The sequence below is a fragment of the Carassius gibelio genome, chromosome B19 (assembly GCF_023724105.1).
Source record: "Carassius gibelio isolate Cgi1373 ecotype wild population from Czech Republic chromosome B19, carGib1.2-hapl.c, whole genome shotgun sequence".
In the NCBI taxonomy this organism is placed as follows: Eukaryota; Metazoa; Chordata; class Actinopteri; order Cypriniformes; family Cyprinidae; genus Carassius; species Carassius gibelio.
This window is the reverse complement of record NC_068414.1, coordinates 26,257,384-26,284,206: the sequence shown is the minus strand read 5'-3', so window position 1 is coordinate 26,284,206 and position 26,823 is coordinate 26,257,384. Positions and strand designations below refer to the sequence as shown.

The 26,823-nt window shown below is 35.4% G+C and overlaps 2 protein-coding genes across 6 annotated transcripts; both read left to right on the top strand.

The window, feature by feature from the left end:
• The first annotated feature begins 524 nt into the window (after positions 1-524).
• On the top strand, positions 525-18,499 carry tbc1d5 (TBC1 domain family, member 5). Of its 2 annotated transcripts, XM_052584195.1 has the most exons (23): positions 525-664; positions 6,522-6,589; positions 6,700-6,799; positions 7,992-8,037; positions 8,164-8,272; positions 8,416-8,505; positions 8,596-8,670; positions 8,762-8,829; positions 9,304-9,406; positions 9,575-9,663; positions 9,818-9,868; positions 9,989-10,058; positions 10,185-10,357; positions 10,648-10,790; positions 11,118-11,224; positions 11,538-11,623; positions 13,026-13,315; positions 13,512-13,574; positions 14,817-15,025; positions 15,211-15,307; positions 15,385-15,464; positions 16,361-16,657; positions 17,402-18,499. In XM_052584195.1, exons 3-23 carry the CDS (start codon positions 6,703-6,705, stop codon positions 17,639-17,641), a joined length of 2,583 nt encoding a protein of 860 aa, XP_052440155.1. In that variant the 5' UTR covers positions 525-664; positions 6,522-6,589; positions 6,700-6,702; the 3' UTR covers positions 17,642-18,499. The 2 variants fall into 2 exon arrangements, with proteins under 2 accessions (XP_052440155.1, XP_052440156.1); XM_052584196.1 differs by lacking the exon at positions 13,512-13,574.
• Positions 18,500-19,037: 538 nt separating this feature from the next.
• On the top strand, positions 19,038-26,277 carry LOC127978776 (deleted in azoospermia-like). 4 transcript variants are annotated; one of them, XM_052583677.1, is made up of 10 exons: positions 19,038-19,156; positions 19,779-19,895; positions 22,218-22,309; positions 22,777-22,828; positions 22,934-23,000; positions 23,189-23,337; positions 23,456-23,536; positions 23,619-23,669; positions 24,936-25,011; positions 25,104-26,277. In XM_052583677.1, the coding sequence occupies exons 1-9, from the start codon at positions 19,154-19,156 to the stop codon at positions 24,978-24,980; spliced, it is 657 nt and encodes a 218-aa protein (XP_052439637.1). In that variant the 5' UTR covers positions 19,038-19,153; the 3' UTR covers positions 24,981-25,011; positions 25,104-26,277. The 4 variants fall into 4 exon arrangements, with proteins under 4 accessions (XP_052439637.1, XP_052439636.1, XP_052439635.1 ...); XM_052583676.1 differs by having other exon boundaries at positions 25,099-26,277; XM_052583675.1 differs by lacking the exon at positions 19,038-19,156 and adding an exon at positions 19,252-19,637.
• Positions 26,278-26,823: the final 546 nt, after the last annotated feature.

Sequence of the window (26,823 nt, the reverse complement as noted above, 5' to 3'; positions counted from 1 at the left end):
AAATAAAGGAGTTAAATTATGGAATAGTTGCTGTAATGAGTTAAAACAAGCCACGTCTATTTTTCAGTTTAAAAATATTTACAAGAGAATAACAATGGAAAAATATTCAACAGAATGAAAATTAATTAAAGCGGCTTGCTTTTGGTGTGGTGGACACTGGTCCACTAATGTGTTAATGTTAATGTTATGAACAGATGTTGTCATTAATGTGTTGCATTTATGATTTTAAAGTTAAGGGCAGGCACAATAAGCTTTAGCTTCTGCCTGCACCAGGTCATTGTGTTTATGTTTTGAATGATTGGATTGAATGATCTGTAAATGACCAAACCGAAATAAATAAATAAAAAATAAATAAAAAAAAAATTTGCTATTGTGAAAGTTTAGAAATACACTTTTAAATGTGGTATATGGTGACTTTTGGGTCGTATAAAGAAATCCTTCCCCGTAATCCACCCACAGCTCTTAAATTAGATAAGTTAGTTCTGACTTTCAATACAAACCAGGGTGAAATAACAATAACGCGCGCGTTTCAAACCTGTGCTTCCCGTCTCCGGAGTCACGTGTCTGATCAGCTGTTCTGCGGCACATCCGCCTGACTCGCACGAGAGTGTTTACATGCAGACAGCACGGGGCAGAATGTGCAAACCCGCGTGAAGCATTGCAGGTAAAATATCACCTCATTTTCCCTTACTGCATTGAAACTGCCGTTCGCGATAGTCGGAGTGCTTGACAAAAACTGAATGCAGCGACATTAAGAGTGTGAAGTGTTGTGCAATGATTAATATCGGAAGTGTGGAGCTGCCAGCCCCGTAAGGCCTTTAGACTCAACATCTCCATCAATAAATCCTACTTTATTGACCGCTTTTTATCAGTTTTCTGATGTAAATCCCAAACAGTAGGCGTCGAGGACATGCATATGAGAAATTCTAACTTGGAAATTCGTCTTTGATATTTGGGCTGTATGGATGCCTGTAAGTCACAAACTGTATTTCGTTGGTTATGCGGTTGATGTCTTTCCACTTTATGAGATCATTGTCCCATTTTTATGTCCACTTCTGGTTAGGGATTCTTACATCTTGGTTCTCAGATCTGAAAGCTGTAGAATAATAAGCATAGAGTATGACACATTCCCCCTAAAATTCAGAATAATGTGTGACTGATACTGGTTTTCAGTTGATTGGTTCTTAAATTTTTATTTGGTCTCCGGTTCTAGAGAAATGGTTAGAGCTTTGCTAATAGGTGATAATTATTATGCAGTGACTTGTAAACAATATGATGGCTGATATTATAAATCTATATCTATACTGTAATGTCTGTTCAAACAAATGTAATGCATCAGACATTTGCAACTTATAATTGAGAACATAGATATAACTATTTTCAAACTCCAGGTATTAACTTCAATATTATCTATTTTTGATATTGGACAAATCAGATGCTGATAATAAAAAAATAAATATATATATATATATATATATATATATATATATATGTATATGTGTATATATATGTATATGTGTATATATATGTATATGTGTATATATATGTATATGTGTGTGTGTGTATTATATGTGTATATATGTGTATGTATATATGTATGTGTTTGTATATATATATATATATATATGTGTGTGTGTGTGTGTGTGTGTGTATTATATGTGTATGTATATATGTGTATGTATATATATATATATATATATATATATATATAAATATGTGTGTGTGTGTATTAAATGTGTATATATATATATATATATATATATATATATATATATATATATATATATATATATATATATATATATATATATATATATATATATATATGTATGTGTGTGTGTGTGTGTGTGTATATATATATATTATTATATTATGTGTATAATAATAATATTATTATTATTATTTTTTATATTTTTTTTAATAAAAGTTATGTAATTTAACAAGTAACTAAAAGTGGGAAAATGACCAGCTGAATTTTAGTGAAACCCTTTCTGAGAATCCATTGAGGATTTGATATTTCATGATTCCTCTTTTTCCTTTTATATTTTTGCTTAATAAGTTTTCTATGTGACATTATAATGTAATTGGGAAGTAGGACAGCATGGTCTTTAGAGGAGTATATGATTCTCTTTGGACCTGAGGCCACAGTGAGAACAACACAAAAAGACTTAACATGGCATCACAAGACCAGCTTGCTGACTGTTTTCACACTTGCACGCGCACACACATGCTCGCACACACACTTAGTGATATTTGAGTTAAATGCCTGTCATGCTGCAGTATTTAATGCATACAAACCAAATCAGATTACAATTAGCTCACAGCCTTTGGTTAATTCTTGTTTAAATAAATTTGTACTCTTTATCCTGTAATATTTGAAGGGTTTCAGGTTATCATTGTTTGTGAATACATGCATATTACAGAACAAGAACATGTGCACACTCTTTTCTTAATTTAGTACCACCCTAATATTATGGCCAAGTTTATTTCTGCACTAATGATAATGTAGGGTTTTTGACTTCACCCAGTAGCTCATAGAATTTCTACAAGCTACCGTCATGTGATTGGTGCAGGAGCTCTGTTCTGTAATTGGCTGACGAAGTGAAGGCATGCGAGTGTGTTTTGACCTGGACTGCTTCTGTAACCCTCCTTATTGGTGTGTGCTGCACCCACGGGCGTTTTGATGTAATGAGCTGGGTTTTGTCTCATGGATTATTTTGTGATCCTAAAATTCACAAAATGCTGTTCAAAATAACTTTGTATTTACTAGTCTACAGTAACTTCCCTTTAGCGTGTCCATAATGCAAATGACTTTTTTCCTAGTTGCAGTTACTGTAGTGAGTCCTGTTTTGTTTCGTTTCTTAATTTTGGTTTAGCACCGGTTTCTCAGTAGTGTTTTTTCAGTTCCTCATTACTTCATCTCAAATGCACACCACTTATTTAAGGATTGCATGTAGTCTTAGTCTTTTTCAATCCTAACGAATGTATTAAAATGGAGACAATGCCATGGTGATCTTAGCTAAAAAAAAATTATATACAAAAATATATTCAGCCCTGATTCTAAACAAGCTTTTCTCCTTGACTATACATGTATATAAGCTCATACAGACACGGATACAAGCAAAGGAACTTTTGGCTTGCATCTGGATCGAGTAATTTCTCCTACCACAGTTATTTGATGCAGTGATAAATATTTATGCATGTTGTGTGTGTGTGTGTGTGCTTGTGCATGCGCATATGTGGATATCTAATAAAAAATGCAAGGATTCATTTGTGGTGTGATTGCATCAGTGCTGCCTTTAGCCTGCAGCTGTGCCAGTAAATGCTGTAGTTGCAATGTTAGAAACAAACTGAACATTAAGGCAATATTTTTATGCCACAACCCAACATCTAATTACAGAGAGCTACTGTATTTTTATTTCTATTTTTACTTGTTTTACTTAATAATCTTTTTGGTGAATGTCTTAGTTGAATTATTTTGTCTGAGGCTGCTGAGGCATATTGCAGGTCCAGTTCATTATTATTGTTGTGTTTAGCATATTTTAATCATTATTCATGTGTCTGGCTTTGACTTAATCATACCTCTAGTTGTCCCTGAGGCTTTATGCTAATTTCTAGCACTGTACTTCACTGCAGAGGATTCTGGGATTTCCCACTGTACCACAGCTAATGCATAAATCTAATTGAGCTGGGCCAAGGTGGTCTATAATACACGGAGAAAGCTATCTGTTAGCTTATGCATTTGAAATCTGCCACTTATGATTTATTAACATTTTTATTTTGACAGAACACAAACTTTTGAATAAGTAGAGAGGGATGCTATTATTACTTTTAATAATAATAATTAATATTATATATTTATTTTATATCATGTTATATAATTGTTACTTTTTATTTGATTATTTAATAATAATAATTGTTATTTTTATGTTATGTATTTATATTTATGTAATTGTTATTACTTTATTAGCCTATATTTTACTTTGATTAATAATAATAATACAGTTGTTTTTATATTGTTTAATTGTTTATGTAATATATATAATTAAATAATATTTATTTTATTTTATTTAGTTTTCTTTGTACTCTCCCACCCCCACAATGGCAATTTCCTAGGCAGCTTTTCTTCATATATCATCTAATATAACACAGTTATATATAATGCATGAGTTGCGCAGGCTGTCTTTTGGTGTACTGAGATGTTAGATCGGTGTTTATTAGTTCATCTGCATAATTGATTAAGGACGTTTGCTGGAGGTTGTGTGTGTTCAGAACCAAATGCAACCTCATTAAAAACAACAGAATGGATTTAGGTTTAAAAATAGAAGAAAGAAATCCAGACAAGCCTGTTTTTCCACTTTTTAGAGCCTAATGCTGTCACATCAGCTCTGTCTGGCTCTGGATTGTCAGAGCTGGGATATTTTTGGTTTATAAATGTCTGGGAGTCACTTCCAAAGAGTGCTTGGCACCACCAGTGTGTTTGCTCACGCGCCCTCAGTGCTGCAGAACAATTATACCGTGTATATAACAGATCAAATGAGCGCCATTTGGTTGTTTCTTTGTTTGAGTCAAGACTGTGTTTTAATTCACTGCATATTGGTTAAATGTTAGCACGGCTGGTTATTCTGGTAAATGAATACAAGTTGCTGTCATGAATTTAGAAACAGTTTGGCTGTGAAATACATTTACATTCTGTGCCAGAACTAGCAGCTAAACTTGTATTTAATTACAAATGGTTTAGACTAAAATGAAACAATGTAATTAATCTAAACAAACCCAATCAGTGTACACTAACCAGACATGATACAAGCTTACAAGCTGCTGTGTCTCTGGCATATTGATTTGGGTTTTGTCCTAAACAGTTCTAAAAAGTTGAAGACATTTTGCACTATTTTACATGTGTTTGTTTTCAATGTTAAAGGGATAGTTCACCCAAACAGGAAAATTCTGTCATCGTTTGTTTGTTCACCCTCATGTGTTTCCAAACCTGTGTATTTCTTTCTTCTGTGGAACGTAAATGAAGATAATCTGAGAAATGTTACTGTTGCCATTGATTTCCATTATATTTTTGTCAATACTGTAGAAGTCAATAGAACCTGAACCCAGGGGTGCATGATAAATATCGGCCGAAAACCACGCTGATAATGAACATGGGTTTGCGCAGTTTGTCAGTTAACAATGGCTCCATGTAGTAAACGCTGTTCTGTGAGAAATCACACACCTGACGGAATTTACCGCTGATTAGAGAACCGACTGTACTGATGATATGCGCATTAATTATAGGCCGATATTTATCGTGCACACCTACCTGAAACAGTTTGGTTATAAATAGGGCTGGGATAAACAATCATTTTTTAAACGATCAATCTAGCGATTATTTTTTCGATGCATCGATTAATCTAATGATTAATTTTTTCAGACCGATCTCCCCATTAATTGACTACTAACAATTTATACATGTTGATTTACATATCTGAATGAAAAAAAACATGATTTCCTTAACATTGCAATATATGTTCATTGCTCTTAAAATTACAATATAAAAGACGGACTAAGAATGCATTACTTTGCACTTGTATAGAGATAGCATTCAATAAAACCTTGAAGCCTTGAAAACACATAGCTTACTGAAACAAGCTTACTGAACACATAGGGCCTAGTTTACTGAAAAAAGTTCTTCTTTCAGATGAAAATAACAACAACTTGATGTCTAGCATTCAATAAAAAGTTCACCCAAAATACTTGTTTAGAGCAATTGAAAGAATACAGTAACCAATGTAAACTTGAGGGCTTTAAGCTAATCCAGAGAGTGCTTTTCCAAAAAAATAAAAAAATAAAAATTAACAGTGGGAGCCAGCAGCCTGTCATGGAGAAAAAGAATCTCTGAATGCTCAACGGTGTTTCGCCCTTTTTCTATCATGTTTAATGATTTTGATTAATATGCACAAGGGAGAGAGAGAGAGCAAGAAGCGCTCGTGTTCTTTGAAGACTGTGAGTGTGCGCACGCAGCCGGGGCTCTCTCTCGTACGCGCCCTGTCTGGCGCAGAGATCAAATATGGCTTTGACAGCCGCCAAAAAAAAAAAGATCAATGCAGGAAAACCCCTGGATTGGTTATATAATGTTGGACAGAATGTTGATCCGGCCATCGCGTATATTCAGCGCACATAAGGTAAACGTTTTGCAAACGTTTTTTAGAGAAATAAAAACAGGTCGACGAATCGATGCGCATATTTTGCGATAACGTATTTTATGACCTCGACGCGTTGTCCCAGCCCTAGTTATAAACATTCTTAAAAATAAATTATTTTATGTTCTATACAAGAAAAAAGGTCATGCAGTTTGTATTGTTATGAGGGAGAGTAAATTGTGACAGAATGAAAATTTGAGTGGACTGTCCCTTTAAAATATATCATGCTATCTGATGGTTTAATATGCAAAGTCAATTAGAAGTAAACCATTCTTATTGTCAGTTTAGGCTCTGTTGGTTTATTAATTTGTTTTGCTCTGCTGTTTTTGTCAGATTAAAGATTAGTGGACTGTGGTCTCCACTGTGATCAGGCCTATGAGGAGAACCAAGCGAGTGTGACAGTGAGTATCCACACAATACCTGATGTAGTTCCTGTTTCCTACTGTTGAGTGTGGCTTCAGTGGTGAATGTTGATATCACAGTCTTGAGCTCTTCCTCTGTGGTTTTGCAGGACATGCAGCATCCAAACTTCGAAACACGACACCCGCTGCAGCAGGAAGAGCAGGAGACCGGTTACGACCCTCTACAGAACTACAACAGGAACAGAGAGCGTAAGATAACTAATATATCTACATTCCAATTTGAGACCTAACAATGTGAAGAATAGGATTGTATTGCATTTATTTTGATAACTACTATTGCTATTAACTCATATATATATATATATACAAACAACACATACTGTAAGAACAAAAAATCGCTCTTATGATCAAAATGATGTGAAAAAACTAGACTTGTAAGTAATTTAGTTATATTTTCCTAAAAGCTCTCCTGCCAGTTGAAGCTCTAAAGTCATTCACACAGAATCAAAGTCAGGCTTAAACAGAATAAAAAAGGGAACGGTTTCCATTGCACTCACTGTTCACCTGTACTTGATTGTGGATCATTAGTCTTGTTATATTTTCACTTTCTTCTCTTTCACTTGGCATTCTTGTTTTAAAGTGAGTACTAAAACATGGTAATCTAACTAAAAATGACAAAGACAAGTTTTCTCTAAATGATTTCAGGAATATTGAATTAATTATTTATGAATAATATAAAAATACATAGTAATTACCAGACTTACCCTACACTTTTAGTGTACCTTTTTTGAAAAAAGTCTCTTATGCTCAGCAAGGCTGCATTAATTTGATCAAAAATACAATTTTTAACTGTAGTAATACTGTTTAATATCACTACAATTTAAAACAACCAAGTTTTTCATTTTAATATGTTTTCAAATATTAAATTCAAATTCTATCTAATTTACAGATTTTTTTGATGAATAGAAAGTTAAAAAGAACTGGATTTAAAATGTAAAATAGACACCCTATTATACTGCACATTATACTGTAAATGTCTGTACTGTCACTTTTGATCATAATTTATTTATAAATTTATTTCTACAAAAATATTTGAAAGCATGAAAAATGCCATAAGAGACTAACTGAGTTTTGAATTGATTCACAGAAATGAATCCATCTTATTTAACCTAATGTTTATGTGATGTTTAAATCAGTAACACTATTGAAATATCTCTGCCATCATTAAAAGTAGCAAGACAAGGAGGCATTTTGTATTTGATTTGTAAAATTACTATGCTTGTATTATTAATACACAATATACTGCACTATGAAAAAGATGAACTTGTTATCTAAAAGATAATTATTCAGAATTCAGTCATTTCCATATTTAGGTCACAAACTATGATGTCTTAAGACTCTTAACTGTTTGCTCTTTGTTATTTTGTTTCTTTAATTTCAGGAGGATCACTGGATAGTGCTTTTGAGTCCACGTTTCAGTCATACAGGTCATTCATTTTTCCCTTATGTAACAAAGCATCAGAGATCTACTCTGGTTCTCATATGAAACCCACTGCTCTGTGATGAAGGTATATCTCTATGCTCTAACTTTGTGTTTGACATTTTCTGTACAGAAAGGAGTGGGATAGTTTGTTCCAGAACAGTAACTATCTGGCGCAGATCAGGCAGGCTGGTATTAACGGACAGCTACGGAGCAGCCGATTCCGCAGCGTATGCTGGAAGGTAATGGCTAGCAGACAGTGGAAGACGACAGGTTTACTGCATGAAAACTCTATTCTTGTTGTTATTGGGGTTGGAATGTTACGTGTGCAATTTCTGTGCCAAATGGGGCAGAAACAATTTAGCTTCGTTTTCGTTGGTTCCAGCTTTATCTGGACGTCCTGCCAGAAGATAAGACTCGGTGGATCAGTCGAACCAAGGAGCACAGAGCCCAGTATGAGAAGATCAAGGAGACGGTATGTGTGTGCACACATGTACGTGGCACTCACTTATGTGTCTTCAGAACGTTGTGACACTAAATCATGATTGTTTGTTTTGAACGGCAGCATATTACAAACCCTCGCAAAGCTGCTGGCCAACAGGACCTGGTGGTGAACAACCCACTGTCACAGGATGAAGGGGTGAGAGAACAGCCAAAACCCTAAGAATGGCTGGATCTGTCTATCACTGTTTGATTGACATCTTTTTCTTTCCCTCTGTGTCTTTCTTTAGAGTCTATGGAATAAGTTCTTTCAGGACAAGGAGCTCAGGGCCATGATCAAACAAGATGTTTTACGAACGTAAGTGTGTGTGTGTGAACTATCTGTACAGATACACTACCATATATTCAGTCTTCGGTGTCACATGATCCTTAAGAAATCAGTCTAATATGCTGATTCGGTGCTCAAGAAACTCTTCTCAATGTTGAAAACAGCTGTGCTCCTTAATATTTTAGCAGAAACTGTGATGCATCTTTTCAGGAATCTTTTATTATTTGAAATAGATTTATAAAAATAAAAAAAAAGTACAACAATGTCGATGTCTTTACTATCACTTTTAATAAATTTAATGTGTCTTTGCTGAGTAAAGGGTTAATTTATTTAAAAAAAATAAAACATCTTACTGACCCCAAACCTTTGAATGGTAGTGTATCTTTTTATTTGTAATGTTGTTGTTTTTTTTTTCATAAAGAAAGTTTATTTTGGATACTTTTACTTTCATATTATATTATATTATATTCATATTACGTCATATTACTCCTTGATTGGCTGCAGGTTTCCAGAGATGCTGTACTTCCAGGAAGAGGATGTCAGGACAAAGCTGACTGATATTCTCTTCTGCTATGCACGAGAGAACGAACAGCTACTCTATAAGCAGGTTTATATCCACTTAACCATTGTGACAGTTTATACTGCCACACCACAACATAACCTGTCAGACTGGCTCAGATGAATGTAATAATAATTTTCCCAATAGCATTCATCTCTCTACATTATCCTTGTTTTTTTTTTGCCTCTTTATCCCTCCCTCTCAATCTTTCTACAGGGCATGCATGAGTTACTGGCCCCTATAGTGTTTGTTCTCCACGGTGATCACCAGGCGTTTCAACATGCCAGTGAGACGGCCAATCCCAGGTCTGACCTATTTACCACACAGACAAGACCGTCTGAAGACTTGCTGAAGTTAAAGTTTCCATTTGTTTCTGTGTAATGTTTTGAATCATTATTAATGGAATTTTCAGTTCTTCTTTATATATTTATTTTAAACTGTGTCTTTTCTCATTTGCAGTGAAGAGATGAAAGTCCTTCTGGATCCTAAATTCCATGAGCATGACGCTTAGTAAGTAAATGTCATATAATAACAAATCTTAAACCAAATTTTCACGTCTCTATTTAAATGCATATAGCTGCTAAACACACTTTGCTCAGTCTGTCTTTTTGTTCGTCAATTCTCCCATAGTGCCATGTTTTCACTGCTCATGGAGACAGCAGAGCCCTGGTTCAGCAGTTTTGAACGGGAGGTCAGAAAGGTACCAGGAATGATTTTATGTAAAACTTGATATTATGTATTTTGATATATCGGCAACATTGATATTTTGTTAGTGTCTCATTCAAACTTCAATCTTGTCAAGACCATTTATGTTTAATTCTTTCAGGGCAAAGAAGAGATGTTAACCAGCATCCCCTTCGCAAGACCACAGGACTCGGGCCCTTCTGTGGCCATTGTGACCAAAGTCAACCGAATTCAGGACCAGCTACTAAAGAAACATGACATTGAGCTGTACATGCACCTCAACAGACTAGAAATAGCTCCCCAGATTTATGGCATGTGAGTATGAATGGACTATATTACTGTTTTATGATATAAGTTACTATTTGATATAATAATAGTTGGCTTAATTATAATACAGTTTTTATTATTATTTAAAAATGTAATTACATTATTATTATTTGATTCAATATTATGGTCTTTTATATATATATATATATATATTGTTATTTAAGCATTATTTCTAAGTGTTAAATATAAACCATGTAGGATTAAACATATGTTGTTGTTTTTTTTGTCACTTTTTTTCCCCCCCATCATTCATGAATTCTCTGTGTGTTTGTGGGCAGTCGCTGGGTTCGACTGCTGTTTGGTCGGGAGTTTCCCCTGCAGGATCTGTTGGTGGTCTGGGATGCTCTTTTTGCAGACAGCATCACTTTGGACCTGGTGGATTACGTGTTTGTCGCTATGCTTCTGTACATCAGAGATGCATGTGAGTTCAATTCTCTCATCTGTGCTTCATTCAGAACACAAAACAAGGGAACACAAGATTTATAAGGCCTAAATGCACTTTGAGTGTTCACCTAGTAGCTCTATAGATATCAAGCAATATAAACCCACACATAATATGTCAATAGTGTGTCTAGTCAAATCACATCACTAACTGCTACGTAACCCATCCAAACACAGCAAGTAATGGGATGCAGATTAGTTAGTTGGCTTATGCCTGCTGGCGCTGAACATGTGCCTTTAACAGAGAGCTCTAAAAGAACGTTATCAGTTTATTTGAATATGCATCATCCTGTTTTTCATATCATAGTGATCGCTAGTAACTTCCAAACGTGTCTCGGGCTCCTGATGCACTATCCTCCTATTGGAGACATCCACTCTCTGCTGCTGAAAGCACTCTTTCTCAGAGACCCTAAGGTACTGTCATGCACAGTTTCATTCGTAATTTCATTTAAAAAAGTAAATATACAACAAAAAATTATAACACTTAATAAAAAAAAATATATATTTTTTATGAAATTTTAATTTTTAAAAATATATATTTATTTATAATGTACATTTATAACTATTATAGTATAATAATATTTATTAAATGAATGTAGCATGTATTAATGTAATTGGAGTCATAATAATATAATTGTTTTTTATTATTATTATTAGTTATACTGGAATTATGTACTTATTATTTGCAAAATTGTGTTTTTTGTCCTTTGTCTTTTTATATAACCAGAATAATCCAAGACCGGTAAACTACCAGTTCCAGCAAAACCTTGATTACTACAAAACCCGTGGGGCCGACTTGGTCAACAAGACTCGGTAACTTGTTTTTTTGTACTATATATATATATATATATATATATATATATATATATATATTATTTTATTGCATGTTAAAGCAAGTTTTTTATTATTCTGAAAGTCCATTGCTCACTGGCTCTGAATACACAAACAGACAAGTCAAATTATTAAGGCTAAGCATCAGCATTCACAAACCACTGTCCACTGTTATGCAACAAGCTCGTAATCACGACTTCATAAATCGGAAATAGGAAGTTTCCGAAAGCACGTGAAGACAGCAGAGAAGCACTTGCTCAGCACAGTGGAGTACATTGTTTTGTTAAGTTTGTGGTTTATTATTTTGAGTCGTATGGAACGCGGTAACACACGTCCCTCTCACAAGATAATGCTTTGATCTATCGCTTTTGCCACTCAGAAATATTCACGAAATCATGCACCATGTATCAGAAGATCTGCGCGATTAGCACTCAAACTCACTGATCTATATATAACTGAACCACGCTCTTGACCACCTCTTCCAACCGAGCCAGAGACTACTAAATGAAATGATCACACTAGACAAAAGCACCAGGCTTTGGGAGTTAAGATTGCCTAGTGTGAGTACACCCTAATTATTCTCCCGCTTCTCGCACACACGAGTCTCTACTTCTGCTGCGATTGGTCAAACTGCCTCATGGACGGCCTTGGCCAATGAAAGCTGCCATAGATTCCAGGTCTGACTACGCAAGACTTATAGCTAGGTATTTGTTATAATGATCGAGGCTTTGAGTCTGGACTCTGGGCATAACTTGGTTTTCTTTAACAAACTAAAATATTTTCTGTACAAAAAGTTGAATGTCCTGGCAGTGACACATAGCTAATTTTTTTTTTATTTAATTTAATTACATCACTGTTATAAGTTAAGATTTACAAGAAATATTTTAACTGCTACAATACTGCTGTAAAAAAGCACCTTATTTGTTTAAAGTGTTTTAAAACCATTGCACTTTTGTTCATATAGCAATACTTTTGAATTAATTATTAGTTTTGTGCATAACATTGTGATTAATTGCGATTTAATCACAGACAATAATGCGATTTGATCACAAATAAATAATTTAATAGTTGCCCAAAATATATATATTTACCTTTATTTATATAGCGCTTTAAACAAAATAGACTGTGTCAAAGCAACATTCATTAGGAAAACAGTGTGTCAATTATGCAAAATGACAATTAAAGGCAGTTCATCATTGAATTCAGTGATGTCATCATCCAGCTCAGTTCAGTTTAAATAGTATCTGTGCAATCAAGTCGGCGATATCGCTGTAAATAAAGTGTCGCCAACTAAGCAAGCCAGAGGAATAATACTATATTCATAAAGTATTAAACATATATCCACAGTACATTTATAATATTCTATTTTTTTCTTTTTCTCCAGGGCCAGCACTAAAGTAGCACCTCTCAACATTAATAAAGTATCCAGTTCTCTTCTTAATTTTGGCCGGAAGCTCATCGCGCCAATGGGAGGTGTCTCCAGCGGCATTTCGCCAATTAACAGTGAGGTGATATCAGCTCCTCCCCCTCAAGCTCCTGTGCCACACCCATTGGCCGAGCCTTCACCATGCACTGCCCCCTCCAACACGCAGATAAAATCACAGCTATTTCCGCAAACGCATCATCAGCACCGGTTGCTGAAGTCTGAAAGTATGCCGGTGCACCTCAGCAAAGGTGAGCACTGGCATAAACACATCTTTTTGACACTGTTTGCTTATGGATTGTATTTATTTTACCCGTATACCTCCTTAAGTTATTAGTTACCTCAGTGTGCATGGATTATGATGTGAATGTGTACATGCATGTTCTCAGGCACAGGTACATGTGACAGAATAGGTGTGTGCTGTAGCCTTACTCTGCTGTTTGTTAGATGTAGGTTCTTGTGGAGCTTCTCAGATATCTCTCCCTGCCCAGATTCACTCTGATACCCCAGGTAACTGCTGCCATGTGTGCTGTAAAATAAATGCAATTTATTTGATCCTGTATTTTTTTTTTTTGTGACATGTCTGTGTTCAAATAAATTTGGTGTAATCATATATTTCATAATGAGTCTTTTCACCAGGTTTTTTTCAGTACGTTTAATCAAAAAGAAAAAAAAAATCTGTATTGGTATTACATAAGGCTATTTTAAATTTAATTATGTAATCAAATGAAATATTTAACCACCGTTTAAAAGTTTGAGGTCAGAAGAATTTTTTTTCTTTTTGAAAGTTTATTATGTTCACCAAGACTGCCTTTGTTTGAAAAATTCAGTACTATTTTGAAATAGTATTAGATTTTAAAATATTAGAAAAATTTCAGCAGCCATTACTATACATTACCATTACACAGTATTCAGTGTCAAATGATCTTTCGGAAATCTTTCTGATTTGGTGCTCAAGAGCCATTATTATTACTCTCAGTGTTGAAAACAGTTTTGCTTATAATATTTTTGTGGAAATAGTGATACATCTGTATTATGCTCTCTTAGATGAATAGAAAGTTTAAAAACACTCTTTTATACAGTTTTAAATATTTTTACTGTCACTTTTGAACAAACTAATCCATACTCGTTGAATAAAAGTATTAATTTCTTTAAAAAATAATACTGAGCCCAGACCATATTTCTTATAATAATATGTCTTAGAAGATTCAGTGGGAATATGAGGGAATATGTCTTAAGAGAATAATGTCTTATAAGATTCAAGCGTGGAAGTCGTAGCCTATTGGTTAGAGAGTTTGACTCCTAACCCTAGGGTTGTGTGTTCGAGTCTCAGGCAGGCAATACCACGACTGAGGTGCCCTTGAGCAAGGCACCGAACCCCCAACTGCTCCCCGGGCACTGTAGCATAAATGGCTGCCCACTGCTCCGGGTGTGTGTTCACAGTGTGTGTGTGTGTGTGTGTGTGCACTTTGGATTGGTTAAATGCAGAGCACAAATTTTGAGAATGGGTCACCATACTTGGTTGTATGTCACGTCACGTTATAAGTCATCTTCGTAGAAGGATCCCACAAGTGAGATCCTGCTTTTTTTGTCTTGTCTTTTGTCGTTTTTTTTTTTTACTAATGGTTGATTTGCTGCATGCTATGTGATTATCTCCAACTCTTTGTGCTTACTGTATGTTTTGTTGAAATTTTTCTGTAACATTTGATGTTGCTGTCTGATATGACTGCTCTTTAAATGTCTACCTTACAGGCCACACCTCCAGGACAGTTAGCTCCTCCCCTAGCACTGAGAGTTTGTCTGGTGGGCGGGATCATGCAATGTCTTCCCCTCCTCTGTCGGTGTCCAGGGGCCGAGACTCCAGCACATCATCTCCTCCCCCCTCTGCCACAAAGAAAGACTCTTTCCTTAATATCAGTCGCTCGCGGTCCCACAGTAAAACCATAAATAAGAAGGATGTGGTAAGCATGTTTACTCTTCAACTTTACCGTTTGCATTCCCAGCCTCTGATTTTTTTTTTTTTTTTGTCTTTTTTATTTTCATAAAGCATATTAATTACTAGGATATCATAAACTAGATCCTGATTTAGTTGAATTTGTATGTCCTATATGTATGCTAATTTATGTATATGTATTTTTACACACAGGAGGAGTTGGAGGCCCAGGTCTCATTCTTACAGGGTCAGATTAATGACCTAGAGGCCATGAGTAAATATTGTGCCAAGATGATGAACATGCACATAGGTGAGTTATCAGTTGTCTTTGCACTAAACAAAGGCTGGTGATGGAATCATAACGATTGTGCTATGATTGACGGACAGGCAAAATTCAAGATGTGATACTGCAGGAGCATCTGGAGAAGGAAGATGAGGTTCTAGTGTCACTTGCTGGACTAAAACAGGTATAAATCAGGTCTCTGCTTTGCTAAAAAAAAAAAAAATTGGTTTGGTTAATAATATGTAGATTAATACTAAATATACATTTTCATTTTGTTCATTTATTTGTTTATTGGTAAGTACCCATGTAACAAGTACACAGACCCATTCGGATGGATACAAAATCTATTAGACATCGTTTAGCTCTAATATTAAATTTAGGGCTGTCAAAAATAGCGCGTTAACGACGTTAATTTTTTAACGCATTTCACGCATGCGCAGTGTGACAAATTATTCAGGTCAGGAAAGTCTCGTCGATCTCTGAATTCTCAAGAAACAGCGGCGAGCGCCACGACGAAAACACAGAAGAAGCTTAAGGTTTTACCCCAGTTACTTGCAAAAACATTCATGCCAAGCTCGATAAACAGAGACGACTTTGGTAGCTGATACGCTGGAGCTTCTTCCTGTTATAGCGTCCTGTGTTTCACACTGCGCATGCACAGAACGCCTACATGCAGTGCAGCGAAAATTACATAATTTATGTGTATATTATGCATAATTTCATAGATATGTGGCTATATTTAATCACTGGTTTACCTAAAACTCTTACACTATCTGTAGTTAAATGGCATGGTTTGATATAGTGCTCAGGTAAATTTGATCTAAGTAAATGTTAAACTTTTGAAATTCAGAAAAAAAGAACACAAATTGATGAATCAATACATGAAAATTATGTATCTGTGTCCTGTTATTTATCTTTTGGTATGCATTTCAGAATAAAAAATGGTTAGGATTCAGGTGTAATTGCAAATAGTGATTAATCCTGATTAATCCACTGAAAATTCTGATTAATTTGATTAAAAATTTTAATCATTTGACAGCCCTTATTAAATTATATCAAATTTTTTCGTATTGTTCCCAGATTAAGGACATCCTGAAGGGGGCTCTCCGTTTCAACCAGAGCGAGCTGGAGTTAGAGGAGAATGAGATCACCATAGCAGATGATCACTACTGCTCTAGCCAGTATAGCACACTAAAGGACCAGAGTGATCCAGACAATTTGTCTGAAGACACAGCTGGTTCTACTATCATACAGCAGAAGACACCAGAGCAGAGCAACCACCAGGAAGGAGACGTGGTAGCCGAGATAGAAGAGGACGAGCAGGAGGAGGAAAAGGTCTTGACAACTGAGAACATCGCCACAGTACCAGAGCCACAGGTCAGAGAGGATTACACGACTTTTTCTGTGGGAGCAAGAACACTTTCTAGAAATGTATTTATAGGTTTTACTTCAGTACACCAAGATTAAAGTTTTCTCTGTTTATATATATTGGAGGAAGTCAAATAAAAAAAATGTATGACCATACAAGATGAAAATAAATCTTTATAAAAAATTGTCTTTTTTTTTTCAGATAAATTTAGTACAACAAATGATCCATGAATACTTTTGATTTCATTTGTGTTACATAATGAGATGTGGGAAAATTCCTTAATTGTTATGGAATAATAATAATGAGCAGTCTTAATTTACTTTATGCAAAATGGGATTTGTATGGGGTTAGCACAGATTTTTTTATTTTATTTTTTATAGTATAAATATACCGTTATAGTATTCATGAATATTTTTAATTAGCTTTTATGTTTATATATTCATTATTTTAATCATTTTAAATATTTATATTTACTTCTGTTTTTTATTTGGTTTAAGTTGCCAATGCAGACTTTCTTATTTTTGTTTTTCATCAAATATTTATATTTAATTTCAGCTTTATTTCAGTAGTATTTTGTTTATTTTAATAGTTTAACAGTTTTATAAAAATTTTAGCATTGGTTTGAATTACACAATATGCTGACAAATTGATTGTATTTATCGATGTCTGCCAAATAAAGCCCCCAAATGATAATGCAATTCACCCAAACTTACAATCGTTAATACACCATTTGTATTTACTTTGTATCTAAGGCCACTGAAGGGAGAAACTGGGACGACTACATCTTGGTCTTGCAGGATGATGAGCCATCTGAGAGTGAGGAGCAAAGCGTAACCACCACAGCTCCACTCTTTAAGCACGTACAAGGCTTAAACAAGGTGGATTTTCAAGACCCTCTGATGGGGACCACATCGGGGTCCTCCAGTCCAGATGACAGCAGCACTCACAGCAAGGACTCTGATTTCACTATTGTTAATCCTACTGACGTTTGAACTTGGATTCCCCCTAAATTTGACTGGACCCATCTTCAACACTTAAGAAACTCTGCTGGATGTTTGCACATATGAACTGATTGCCCCATGTGCTCAATGCCCCATAACTGAATTTTTCTTTTCCCCCACCCCCAAATATAAGACCCAATACCATGGATCCTTTGCTCCGTTGCCAAAATGTCGAATCCAAAGCCATAAAAAGCAGCCTCAACTCAAATGAGATTCTCCAGTCTGTAATTTTCTTTGAAAATGCCCTTACGGCTGAAAGTTTTGGACATCACGTTTTATGTGGAAAACCTATATTTGTTTTCTCCTAAATCAATATCCTGTGAAATGCATTTAACACACTCTCTGCCTCAGATAAAAGCTGTATTTGCTACAGTTCTCCCTCTATCTCGGTCTTTGTCCTTTTTTTTTTTTTGGAGTACTACTGCTAGTGTTGTATGATAAAGGTGGGACACGGACAGGTGCTTAATCTAGAAGTAGAGCGCTTTAGTATCAATATGCTCATTCACTCACTCGTCTTTACTGATTTCCCATGAACCAGTGCCTGAACGGTTGTTCATTTTTGTCTGTATTTTCTTTTCTTTTTTTAGATTTTCCTATTTTAGTTCATAGACCAAAACATAGTCATTTGTTAAATAATGGATTTTTTTTCTCCATATTTGTCATTATTTTTAAGCCGATGACATGTGAAACTTTTATGTTATAGTATTTCTCTGATGTCAGTAGCCTCATTTTTGTCTTGGCTCCCGTGGTAACTGTGTATTGTCTTGCACATGACACAAGGGATGTTTCTAATACTGATATCCTATTAACTCTGGATGAATAAAAAGCATTACTCTTGTCTAATCCAAAGCTTTGTGCATGCTACACTTTCCTTATACCCTGGTGTTATTTTTGGTCAATTATTTCCCTTTTCTGTGGAGATAATGATTTTCCTTACACAACCTAAATATAGTCAACCAGTAGAGAGTAGGTGAGTTGTTTTTTAGGCACATGACCTAAAATTCAGTCCAAATACTGTATGTAGCTCATTATTTTCAAACGCGCCATCTAGCGGCCAGTTATTGCTATAGTAAGATTGTCTCCTCGATAAATTAACTAGTATTTCATCAAATCGGTCGTAAAATTCTGACTGTTTTACAAACAAAAAAAAATTTTTTTGCATTTAAAAAGCCTATAAATTTCGCAGTATGTTTTTAAGGTCCTCCCTGGTGCATCTTTCGTGCGATCAGTTAATTAAATTCATTTAGACTCTACCAAATCTGTCATCTTATTTTAGAAATAATTACAATCTATAATGCTTGAGCTCTGACCGATTCACGATTCACGAAAAATGAATGTTATTCACAGTATTAATAACTTTAAAATTCGCCTTATTTGGTGTTTATTTTCCAATTAGGACTGTGAATGGGTGTGGCGCTTTAATGCAACTCCTCCAGCCAGAGGCACAGACCCAACGAGCAGCTCACTTCATTAATTTATTTTGCCATTTTAATTGTTTTAGATATGGTAAGTAACAAAAGTAGTAATATTATCAGATAACTTAATCTCTCAGGCACCATCTATAAAGTTAGCTGTTATTAATAGCGAGGTTATCTCTGTAAAAAGTTCGCGCGGTAAAACTCGCCATCAGATGAGATCAGACCGTCGGCCATTAACTTAAATTATGTAACGTAACGTTAAGGTTACATCTATCAGGATAGCACAAATGTTAGTCCAATTAACTAATTTTATGCTAAATGCCCAGATTGCTTAATGAAGAAACATGAAAGATCGTGTTGGAAATCGAGCCGGTATCCGCCTTGTGTGTGTCGAGAAGTTTGAAACTTTTCATTTAAGTTACCTTAAGTTAATATCTCGGCTGACCTTGGGGTGTATTTTTTATGGAGTAAGTACGTTAATGTAACAAAACGTGTGGCCTTACTTCAAATCTAAGATGTATCAGGGCGTTCAGTTACCCCTGTGCCTCATATGTGGATTGTATTCAAAGGTAACGTTAATCGTATTTTAAATTTCAGAAATGTGTGGATGTCACTTGTTTTTGAAGGCCTAGATGTACATGATACGTGTTCATTGTCTTGTTAATGATGTGTATACATATAAATCCGAGACTGTTGTGCAATACATACAGGATATCCAGAAGCACCGTCAGGGCTTTCCGTCCTCTCTGAAGTTGTCTAACGGTTATATTTTACCTGAGGGCAAGATGACGCCCAACACACTGTTCGTCGGCGGGATTGACATGAAGGTAAAGCATGTCATGTGGCCTCGCATGTTCAAACTGGTCCAGTACATTTCTAAACTCTACTTACAATGCATAGTTTCTAATTCTAAAAGTATTAGGACACCCCCCTTCTTTAGAACAGAAAAAGGCATTAACAAAACTGTGGCAACAAAGATGGAAATATAATATAACAACAGTTTTGGAAGTGTCTAAAATGACTGCTGTACTAGTGATTTAAAGTCACTAGAGAGATGTTCAGCTGGGACCAAGACTTGGATTTGTGCAGACTAGTCGAGCTCTTCCATACTAAATCTTTCTTAACCTTGCCTTATACACAGAGTAGGGTTGGGTATCGATTGGGTTTTATTCGATACTGGTACAATTCCGATACTTTTAAAACGGTACTGATGCCTGAATAGATACTTCTTTAGAAATAAATAAATAAATACAATTTAAAAAGCCTAAAAAGGATAACATTAAAGAACATTACAACTTTTTTAAATAAATCCATAGCATTCACACGCTCCTTGGATACTCTCATTTCCCAAGCTTCATTTACTCTAAGGCTAATAAATGTATTTCATGATCTGGGTCATTATTTAATACAAAACCACACATAATGTTTCTACTGTTTCTCAGTCAATCACTCTGATATTTAGTTAAATGAGTGCTCTTTGTCACTGTCTTTAATCAGTTCTTTGAGTGACTGTATGGTCATTCCTTATAAAGTAGCAACAATGTCATTTGTAAAGTAGCCTACAGTCTTAGGCACATTAGTATTTTCACCCCAAAAAATGGGTTCAGGCCAGTTATTTATATCTTTTGCTTTAGTATTTCAGTACGAAATATCACTTTACATTTCCAAACATTCATTTGGCCATTATTTTTAATAATATTCTAGTGAGATTGTGTTAAGGTCCCTCGTGACCTTTTGTAAACTGTATTTATGACAAAGAACTGCACAGATATGGATATTCTAACAATCTATCGATGAACACACATCTTGTGTCCTCTGTTTCTGTTTGAGTCTCCTCGTTCTGCTCCGTGTGGTCTGTCGATTCAGGAGCGTGCTGAAAGACGGAGAGAAGTACTGGTGGGCGATACTGCGAAATTTGGTATCTATCCAATACCAAATACATATCAGTATTGCCGCTACCAATACGATACTTTTTACTGAAAAAAATGGACTTTTGTGTAGGGAAGAGCAGTATGTCATTATTTCTGACGTGAATAAATGATCAGTTCTTTAGGCAATATATTTTTATTAATGTATTGAAGTCCACAAAATTATTAGTTATTAGGCACTGTAGAATGAATTCTTCACATAATCTGTCTCTTTGCCGGGGGTCTGGAAGTGGATGGATTTCGCTCCTCATTTCTTCATTTTTGTAGCTCAGCATTTTCCTTTTCATGTGTTTTTAAGTGTTTGTATAGGTTTTTAGTGTTGCCACAGTATCGAGTGCTCTTTTTACCAAATCACAAGTTGCAGTATTATCATTTAGTGCCATAAAATAGCTCCACACAACGCTTCTCTTCCATCCTGATCTCTCATTCAATGTGCTATCAGCTTCCCTCACTCAGTTTGCTGCTCCTCGGCGTGTTGTGTCATTGAGTCACGTGACGACACAACAGTGAATCATAGCAGAGCAGCAGGAGGGGGAGGAGTAGCAAAGTGGGCCAGGATGTGAAAGTGTTTGCTCAGGATTGTAGAGGTAGAAGACATGAGCAAAGTATAACGAACATAGAGGAAATATATTTAAATTAAAATATTGATTTAATTATAATTGTATCGATCTAATACCAATACCAGTGTTGGCATCGATTACTATCGATATTTAGATTGATCCGCCCACCCCTAGAGAGAAGATAAATCTGCCGATGTTTTTATATGACATTTAAGCGGACTGACTCTGAGACTATCGCAAATTTGTGTACGGTTTACGAAGCCCCGCTAAAAAAAGCCTAGTGATGCCCATGCTTCGTGTGTACATTTCGGAGAACCAAGACAAATATTTAAATCGATCGTTCAGGCATTTAAGAGGCACTAAAATCTGCGTGCTGGTTCAGTTCGGTGCGGTGCATACCGGTGCCATATTGGTACCGGGTTTCGGTACCCAACCCTAACACAGAAGTGTTCTCATGTTAGAATAGAAAAGGGTCCTGTCCAAATTCTTGCTATAAAATTAGAAGCACACAATTCCCTAACATATCATTATATGCTTCAAAATTAAGATTTATACTCATGAAAATGACTAAAGTAGTCAAACCTGTTCATTAGAAGAGGGTGAGCCAGTAGTTTTGTCCATATAGTGTATCTACTCCCCAAACTGGCACTTTTCCCATCAGGTGGATGAGAACGAGATCAGAGAGTTCTTCGCCAAGTACGGGTCTGTAAAAGAAGTGAAAATCATCACTTATCGAGGAGGAATATGCAAAGGGTGAGTGAGAGTTCTAATTCGCCCTGCTGGGCAAAAAAATAATATTTTCAAAGAGTGTTTAAAATCCTTTAAAAAAAAACGCCTGCTAAATCAACTTTCATGGCTTGGATACCAGCTAAGACCAGAAAACAAGCTTAAACTGTTGTTTAAGAGTTATTTTCTGATAGGTCATTCAAAGTCTATTGTATAAACTTGTATATAGCATTTTCCTTATTTTCTGAACTCATTTAATTTGAATCAAGTTTTTCCACATGATCACAATTGTGCGTTGTATCAAAGTGTCTGAAAATGCTTCTTTGGTCATTAACTGTCATTCCATTCAAAGAAAGTAATTCTAGATGAGTAAAAGATGACAGAATTGTCATTTGTTGTGTAAACTATCCTTTTATAGAATATTTCTTGGAAACCGCTTTAAAAAATGTCTTTACCTGCCACCTCTGATTAGTTGTACATCTTCTTTCTCACAGGTACGGTTTTGTTTATTTCAGTGAGGATGTTGATATCCAGACTATCGTTGATGTAAGGTCACTTTTACTTGTCTGTGACAGTCTTCTCTCTTTCTCATCTTGGTGTTGAAGTTATAAGGGCATCTTAACGTCTTGTACTACTACAATTCTTCTACAGCAGCCGATCAGTTTTAAAGGGAAGAAGCTCAAACTGGGACCTGCCATCATGAAAGAGCGAAATTCTCGTGAGTCCTTGCACTTCACTGTCTCTTTAACCTGTGCAAAAAGCATTTTTAATCTGATTGGAGACAGTTGTACTTATAAACTTTCAATTTCAAGGCATTTTTGCCTCAGATCTTTTTAAATAACTTGTGCAATAATATAGTTATCTTGTGTAATTCCATTAGTTAATGTGTTGGAATCTTGTTTCCAGGTTCCGTGTGCTCTCCAATGATGGGTCCATCGCAGTGGATAAGCCCCAGCCCATATGTGTACTGCAGCTGCTGTCCCTCAGGCCTGGCCCCGCCCTCAGGCCTGGCCCCGCCCTCACCTGTCTTCAATGGAGGGAATCAGTACATGCAGGTAGCTATACGTTCAACGTTCATAGAAACCCTGATGCACTGCATATTAAGAAAAAATTTTGCACGTTCCAAAGATTGTAAAATATCATCTGTTTTCCTGTATGCCTGTCTCTTCATAGCCTTACACATACTCCAGTCCTCCAGGATTTATTGTCCCACAGGTGCCCATGAACTATGCACAGACCACATATGCATACCAGGTACAGTCACACAGAAGCACACATTCTTTTCTGGATGTAATAGTGATTGACCATTGTGGGGGTTTTTGTTTGTGTGTATCAGTATCCCGTGCCACAGTGGTGTGGAGAGCAGAGGACGAGGCTTGTCAATCAGGTCAGCTCCACTCCCCTTTTTTCTCGGTTGGTAAATAAGGAACTGAGCATAATAGTTTGAACTTGGATTGTTTGAGATTGCATCACAAAATGCTGTGTTAACAAGAAAAAAAAAAGTTTTATTCAAAAGTTTGCAGTCAATAAGGCTTTTGAACTAAATTGATCACAAGTGACCGTAAATAATTTCTAATGTTACAGAAGATTTCTATTTCAAACAAATGCTGTTCTTTTCAAACATTTATCAAGAATTCATTGTTTTCACACAATAATTATAGAAATAAATGTTTCTTGAGCACCAAACCGGCTTATTAGAATGATATCTCTGGGATCTTGTGACAATTAAGACTGGAGTGAAGCCATCATGGGAATAAATTTTTATTTTCAAATAAAATTTTATTTTAAACCAAAATAATATTACAAAGTAGGACTGTTTTAAATGTATTTAACAAAAATTGTTAAAATAAAACATTTCTTTTAAAACCCTGAGTAATCATACTGTCCTCTTATCCTTGGAGATGCACCGATATATTGTAATTGCTTCCAGTATAATTTGAACAAAGATGTTAACCACTTTAGTTTGCCAAGTGTTCTTGCCCTACCCATTAAATTAAATTAAATTGAGAAGAGGGTGTAAGCTAGTCCAAAAACAGTAGCCTCTAGCATTTTAATAATGTCAGTGCAGTGTAGCAATAAGCACAGGCTTTATTTTTGTCTGCGCTACAATTCCTAAGGTCAGAGATTTGCTAAAATGCTCTGCAATCAGGTTTTTATTGTTGTTGTTGTTGTTTTTTTATGTTTGATTTGTGGCTGAAAAGTTGACTTGTTTTTTCTTACATTTTTTCATTAGTATTATTACTTTGAGGACATTTTATGTAAAATAGCAATATCAATGTCAAGTTAAAAAAAAATGTATTTTAGCAAGATGTTGTGAAAGTGAAACTTGATTCAAAATGAAACCATAAAAGATTAGTGATGTGAACTCTGGCAGTGAACCAGATCCACTATCATAGTTTGTTTTCATGACTTGCACGAGTGTGAAGGGTAGCTCTGAGCAGCTACCTCAGAACATGATCTTTGTCATGATACATGTCAATCACAATGTGCCACAAGACCCATATTACCCACATTACATTGGATTGTTTTGCTGTGGGTGGCCTTTAGATGGCAGTGCTGGCTTAATATGATAATTGCAGACTGAAGGGAAAAAGTATACTAAAATTGAAAGGCTCATCAATATAAGAAGAGTGTATGTGTGATTCTCTTTCAGAACTATGTGGATTGCGGAGTCCAGACTTTGCTAACCCTTCTGTAGCCTTCCGCACTAGCGCAGACTCCTTTTCTTGGTAAGTTTATGTGCACCTTAAATGAAGATACAGTCTTATACTAGTCTCGAGACACTTTCAGAGTTTCCTTTTGTTCTTTTGTCTTAGTGTAGAATCTTATTGAAGCAGAGGAGAACAACTTGATGGAGATCAAGCAATGAACTTCATTGTGCTTTCAAACACCTTTGCAGATAGGGTCAGCCTGGGTGTGAGGTGAAGGTGTATATTGAGGGGATGACCTTTCTGATCATACTGTAACCTAATTCCTTGCACATCCACAAACTGAAACATTTGACAAGCATGGTTTGCTTTGACTTATTCCATCCATTTATTTGTATTGTCTGTGTTTTTCTTTTTGTCATGGCCAACTATCTTTAAAGACACTTTTAAGCTCACAAATACATATTTATATTTTACGTTTGCTTATTTTAAAGTTTTGACTCACTGTTGGTGATGCACTGTATGCATCTAGGTAACTGTTCTGACTGTTCAGTCTGTTGTTTTAAACCAATGTTCGTTTGTTTACTTATTTAGGCTGGGGGGTGTTCACGGTTAAACTAGTTTTATTTTGGGGTTTTCACATTCAGGGCACATGTTTGGTTATTGAGCACCAGGGTACAGTGGCTTCCCTCACTTTTTTTTACACTAAATCTGCTTTCATCGGTCATTATCACTGTACTTCCATAACTTCATTAATGCTTTTTTTTTTTTTTCTTTGTTGGTGCAGTTAAGAGATTTAAATAAGATCATTGCATTAATTCTAAAATTATAATAAAATTTTACTGAGCCCTGTAAGTCACAGCAGGTCACAGGATGGTTGGCTTGTTAAAAATTATACCGATGATGGAATATTGATATCACTGTGAACACACTCAAGCTGCATTTTTCTATTTATCCCAGCACTATTTCACACCAGTTCACTGAGTTTTGTTTTATAGGTTTGCAATGTTCTGGGTATTGAACTGAACACAAAGCTCTCTCATTTAATCCAGTGTTACAACACTGTTCCTAGAGGTTTGGTTCTTGTAGGGGGGCTTTGATTTATTAACTGTAGCTTATTCATTTAATACTTTTAGAAACCAACTCTGACTGACTTGTATTGAAGTGTTTTATTTCCTCACTTCCCATGGCTTCATGGGAGTTGTGGTCTGTATTGTACCATAGTCTGAGAGCTTCTAATCACTGTACTCCGGGTTTGCTTTGTGTATATATATTTTGGATTTTGATGTTGGCTTCTTTTTTTGTTATTAATAAAATAAAAGTTGAATAAACTTACTCTTGCTTTAAGGTTGCCTTTTTATTGTTTAATACCTTTTTTATGTTTGTGGGTTCCTATTTTTTTATTGTTATTGTAACTCAATGAAACGTAAAAAATTGAAAGGGTGAAACTTATAAATTGGTCAATGACTGATTCACATTAAATATGAATTTTTATTCTTACACCTTTAGATCTGCTTTAACATGGATCACTCTACAAGTGTTAAAAATCTGTAACAAACCACATTTACTCTCCTTCAGTCTGACAACTGGACTGTTTCAAATGTAATCATTTTAGTGGACAACACTTTAAAACTAACTGGATAAAGAATAATTGCCAGTTTATCACTGTATTTCATAACACTGTTATATTTTCCTAAACCATTATCTGTGTGTACAGTGGAAATCTTGCGTTTTTCTTCTTTTCAGGATCATTATGCCTCGCAAATGAAAATGGACTCTTGGTGGCGCTATAGAGCTTATTTATTTTGTTTATTTTAGGGTTGTGTTTAATAAAGAATCAGAATGAAAAAGAAAAACTTTACATCCATAATTTCCATCGCTGTACAACATTTA

What these genes read in the sequence shown, in the direction of transcription:
- tbc1d5 (XM_052584195.1), top strand. Translation starts at nt 6,703, where the DNA reads ATGCAGCATCCAAACTTCGAAACACGACACCCGCTGCAGCAGGAAGAG. An exon ending in CTACAACAGGAACAGAGAGC is followed by an intron (nt 6,800 to 7,991) that starts GTAAGATAACTA and finishes CTTTAATTTCAG; the next exon opens with GAGGATCACTGGATAGTGCT. An exon ending in GACTTGGTCAACAAGACTCG is followed by an intron (nt 11,624 to 13,025) that starts GTAACTTGTTTT and finishes CTTTTTCTCCAG; the next exon opens with GGCCAGCACTAAAGTAGCAC.
- LOC127978776 (XM_052583675.1), top strand. Translation starts at nt 19,584, where the DNA reads ATGTATCAGGGCGTTCAGTTACCCCTGTGCCTCATATGTGGATTGTAT. An exon ending in CGAGGAGGAATATGCAAAGG is followed by an intron (nt 22,310 to 22,776) that starts GTGAGTGAGAGT and finishes TCTTTCTCACAG; the next exon opens with GTACGGTTTTGTTTATTTCA. An exon ending in GAGGGAATCAGTACATGCAG is followed by an intron (nt 23,338 to 23,455) that starts GTAGCTATACGT and finishes GTCTCTTCATAG; the next exon opens with CCTTACACATACTCCAGTCC.